A 5,000-nucleotide genomic window follows, 5' to 3' on the forward strand; every position below is an offset into this window, starting at 1 on the left:
CACTCTCTCTCTCTCTCTCTCTCTCTCTCTCTCTCTCTCTCTCTCTCTCTCTCTCTGTCTCTCTCTCTTTCTCTTTCTCTCTCTCTCTTTCTCTCTCTCTCTCTCTCTCTCTCTGTCTCTCTCTCTTTCTCTCAGGGCGAGGGCTGGGTGTATCACAACCCCTTGTGGAAGACCCACTGACGAGGGGAGGGGCCTCGGGGGGAGGGGCAACGTGCCAGCTACCAATCACAGCACAGCGAGCGGCCCGCTGGTGGTCATGGCAACACACAGGGGACCAGCTAGCCGGGCCGCTAGAGAACAGAGGAAATACACAAGGGGCTGAGTTCCAAATGGAACCCTATTCTCTATATAGCGGACAACTGCAGAAAGAGTGCACTACATAGGGAATAGGGTGCTAATTTCAGATTTGCCCAACGGATTGTCTTGAATGAGGAGCTTGTGTCTCAGTCATTCAATAAGAATGAGAGGTGCCAAAGACTCTCAGAGGGACAGGAACTACAGTCAAGACAGCAAAAGCTCACTGAGTTTCCTGTCAGAAGCTGACCTGCTACCACACGATACAGGAAACTCGGCGGCCATTTTGGAGACGGACCGGGTCGAACCAGGAAGAGGTTGGTTAGGGACGGAAGATGAGCGTGATCGTTGGTGGTCAAAGATAGCTGAACAATTATTTTGAACAACAATTTTTTTTTATAGACAGTAGAATCTAAATACCAGAAGAATATGTTATATTCACATGCTTCTTCCTTAACTTTTAATTGGTTTGCACAGGTACTGTAGCTGTCTCCACTGTTATTACCCAGTAGGCCACAGGAGGGGTTGTCCTTCCAGCTGTCTCCACTGTTATTACCCAGTAGGCCACAGGAGGGGTTGTCCTTCCAGCTGTCTCTACTGTTATTACCCAGTAGGCCACAGGAGGGGTTGTCCTTCCAGCTGTCTCCACTGTTATTACCCAGTAGGCCACAGGAGGGGTTGTCCTTCCAGCTGTCTCCACTGTTATTACCCAGTAGGCCACAGGAGGGGTTGTCCTTCCAGCTGTATGATGTATGTAAGATCCAAGGATCTATGATTTGTCCATAATTAACACTCAACACCAAACACACTGTTTAGTGAGTCTTCCTTCAGCCCTTCTGTTCTATGATGTACAATCTATACATACCGGTTATGTATGTTTGTCACACTTGACTTGGACACTGTTCATAACACAATGGCCCAGTATAGAGAACAGCGTTTCCTCCAGCCCCTTCCAATAGCCCACAATGGAGAAATGTAATCAGAGGTGAACACTGCTACAATGTCAAAGTCAAAGCCATTTCTTCAACCCACACCAGCAATCTTCAGTATTCACACACTAACGTTGGAGTGATTGGAACCAGGAAGTAGTCCGGTGCTCCAGTCTGTTTGCCTTTTTATATGGCCGAACCTTGAAGAGCTCTTTATAGGGCCAAACCTTGAAGAGATCTTTATAGGGCCGAACCTTGAAGAGATCTTTATAGGGCCAAACCTTGAAGAGATCTTTATAGAGTCTAATTTATGGTGTACTGATTGGAACCAGGAAGTAGCCCGGTGCTCCAGTCTGTTTGTCCTTTTATATGGCCGAACCTTGAAGAGATCTTTATAGGGCCGAACCTTGAAGAGATCTTTATATGGCCGAACCTTGAAGAGATCTTTATATGGCCGAACCTTGAAGAGATCTTTATAGGGCCGAACCTTGAAGAGATCTTTATAGGGCCGAACCTTGAAGAGATCTTTATAGAGTCTAATTTATGGCCAAACCTTGAAGAGATCTTTATAGAGTCTAATTTATGGCCGAACCTTGAAGAGATCTTTATAGGGCCGGACCTTGAAGAGATCTTTATAGAGTCTAATTTATGGCCGGACCTTGAAGAGATCTTTATATGGCCAAACCTTGAAAAGATCTTTATATGGCCGAACCTTGAAGAGATCTTTATAGTCTAATTTATGGCCGAACCATGAAGAGATCTTTATAGGGCCGAACCTTGAAGAAATCTTTATATGGCCAAACCTTGAAGAGATCTTTATAGGGCCGAACCTTGAAGAAATCTTTATATGGCCGAACCTTGAAGAGATATTTATAGAGTCTAATTTATGGCAGAACCTTGAAGAAATCTTTATAGAGTCTAATTTATGGCCGAACCTTGAAGAGATCTTTATAGGGCCGAACCTTGAAGAGATCTTTATAGGGCCGAACCTTGAAGAAATCTTTATATGGCCGAACCTTGAAGAAATCTTTATAGAGTCTAATTTATGGCAGGACCTTGAATAAATCTTTATAGAGTCTAATTTATGGCAGAACCTTGAAGAAATCTTTATAGAGTCTAATTTATGGCAGAACCTTGAAGAAATCTTTATAGAGTCTAATTTATGGCCGAACCTTGAAGAGATCTTTATATGGCCAAACCTTGAAGAGATCTTTATATGGCCGAACCTTGAAGAGATCTTTATAGTCTAATTTATGGCCGAACCATGAAGAGATCTTTATAGGGCCGAACCTTGAAGAAATCTTTATATGGCCAAACCTTGAAGAGATCTTTATAGGGCCGAACCTTGAAGAAATCTTTATATGGCCGAACCTTGAAGAGATCTTTATAGAGTCTAATTTATGGCCGAACCTTGAAGAAATCTTTATAGAGTCTAATTTATGGCCGAACCTTGAAGAGATCTTTATAGAGTCTAATTTATGGCCTATCCTTGAAGAGATCTTTATAGAGTCTAATTTATGGCCGAACCTTGAAGAGATCTTTATAGAGTCTAATTTATGGCCTATCCTTGAAGAGATCTTTATAGAGTCTAATTTATGGCCTAACCTTGAAGAGATAGTGAAGGTCAGAGAGAAAGGTAACCTCCACTATACAGCCTTCACCACAGTAGTACAGTGTACTGAATGTGGCTTGGCTGCCTCCCAAATATTCCCCACATAGTACCTTTACTTTGGACCAGGCCCTGGTCAAAAGTAGTGCATTACATAGGGAATAGGGTGCCATTTGGGAGGTACAAATCCAACCGTATCCAGCAGGTACAAATCCAACCGTATCCAGGACGTACAAATCCAACCGTATCCAGGAGGTACAAATCCAACCGTATCCAGGAGGTGCAAATCCAACCGTATCCAGGAAGTACAAATCCAACCGTATCCAGGAGGTACAAATCCAACCGTATCCAGGAGGTACAAATCCAACCGTATCCAGGAGGTACAAATCCAACCGTATCCAGGAGGTACAAATCCAACCGTATCCAGGAGGTGCAAATCCAACCATATCCAGGAGGTACAAATCCAACCGTATCCAGGAGGTGCAAATCCAACCGTATCCAGGAGGTACAAATCCAACCGTATCCAGGAGGTACAAATCCAACCGCTATATAGAGAGATATATTGACCCTTGATTTATTTAATCCACGTCTGATATTTATTCTCCTGGTTTTCAATATTCTGTGATCCTAGGCTTAGATTCAATCTGGGCCGCGGGAAGATAGGCGCTATAACAAGATTTACATTTAAAGGCAATGTTTCCTGCGTTAGCGGATACTGCATTCACGGTATGTCAGCTCAATATGAAATGATCTTTACATTTCAAATCGGGCTTTATGGTGGATCTTCAACGGCCCGTATTAAATCAATCTAGCCCCGTAGTCTGTCTTGTCGCCAGCCATCTCTTTCTGTGTGGTAATGAGCCTGGGGGGGACGAGGTTAGATCTTACTTAACAAACAGCAGGAGAGCTGCTCCAGTAGTGGTCCCTTCCCTGACATGTTTTGTCTTAATTACAACATGTAGCAGAGGTGCCAACGGCCATGTCTTCACCTTAAACAACACCGGGAGAGACTCACCCATCACCACAGCTGGTCCCTCTACTAACAATCTGTCTCCGATGTGTTGGTAGAGATTACAACGTTCATCGGTTAGGTAACTCTAGTCTGAATATAATTCCTAAATTCTCCTTCAACAGAATCCTCATGCAGTGTTGTCGTGATCATATAATGGAGGTGACTGTGTATGAAATGAAGGAGAGGCATTTTGTCCTGCCTAATTTAAACTGACTGAGAAACAGTAGTTGCTAACTGGGATCCTTGGGATGAACCTACCCATTGAAGCAGCATCATACCCATGTATCATACAGGGATGATTTCTGTCTCTTGAAAACTTGCTGACAAATCAAACATTTCGGGACGATGTCAACAACGGACTAATGAAACAAATACCAAAATATATTTTTCTTTAACTGTCTTTACATTTGAACTTCAATGAGGTGACATCAGAGTTGGACGTCCCAAGGATTCCATTTAGCACGTACTCTTTGTAGACAGGAGCATGGCAGTGAGAGCTATAGAGGTAATTTTATCAGTAATATGGGTATGTTGAGAATCTCTGGACCCTTTCACACTATCGTGCCAAGCAGAACCAACCTGCTGACTCAGATAGTTTCCTTTCACATGGTTCTTTCCAGCAACTATGGTAGATGTGGAACCAGGCCAGTTTGTCTGAGTGGTGTGAACAGCTCTTAACTCCTCTGTGGAACCAGTCCAGTCCAGTTTGGCTGAGTGGTGTGAACAGCTCTTACCTCCTCTGTGGAACCAGTCCAGTTTAGCTGAGTGGTGTGAACAGCTCTTAACTCCTCTGTGGAACCAGGCCAGTCCAGTTTGGCTGAGTGGTGTGAACAGCTCTTACCTCCTCTGTGGAACCAGTCCAGTTTAGCTGAGTGGTGTCAACAGCTCTTACCTCCTCTGTGGAACCAGTCCAGTTTAGCTGAGTGGTGTGAACAACTCTTACCTCCTCTGTGGAACCAGTCCAGATTGGCTGAGTGGTGTGAACAGCTCTTAACTCCTCTGTGGAACCAGTCCAGTTTGGCTGAGTGGTGTGAACAGCTCTTAACTCCTCTGTGGAACCAGTCCAGTCCAGTTTGGCTGAGTGGTGTGAACAGCTCTTACCTCCTCTGTGGAACCAGTCCAGTCCAGTTTGGCTGAGTGGTGTGAACAGCTCTTA

The 5,000-nt window shown here is 44.2% G+C and overlaps 1 protein-coding gene across 1 annotated transcript in view; it reads left to right on the plus strand.

The window, feature by feature from the left end:
* The window catches only part of LOC139418994 (oxysterol-binding protein-related protein 10-like), a 134,495-nt gene that overhangs the window by 128,583 nt on the left and 912 nt on the right, over positions 1–5,000 (plus strand). Inside the window, exon 13 of the mRNA XM_071168803.1 lies at positions 136–5,000. This exon is cut by the window's right edge and continues 912 nt beyond it. Within this exon, the coding sequence (XP_071024904.1) occupies positions 136–180 (45 nt within the window). The 3' untranslated portion in view covers positions 181–5,000. The remainder of the gene's footprint in view (positions 1–135) is intronic.

This window comes from Oncorhynchus clarkii, chromosome 2 (assembly GCF_045791955.1).
Source record: "Oncorhynchus clarkii lewisi isolate Uvic-CL-2024 chromosome 2, UVic_Ocla_1.0, whole genome shotgun sequence".
NCBI classification, from domain to species: domain Eukaryota; kingdom Metazoa; phylum Chordata; class Actinopteri; order Salmoniformes; family Salmonidae; genus Oncorhynchus; species Oncorhynchus clarkii.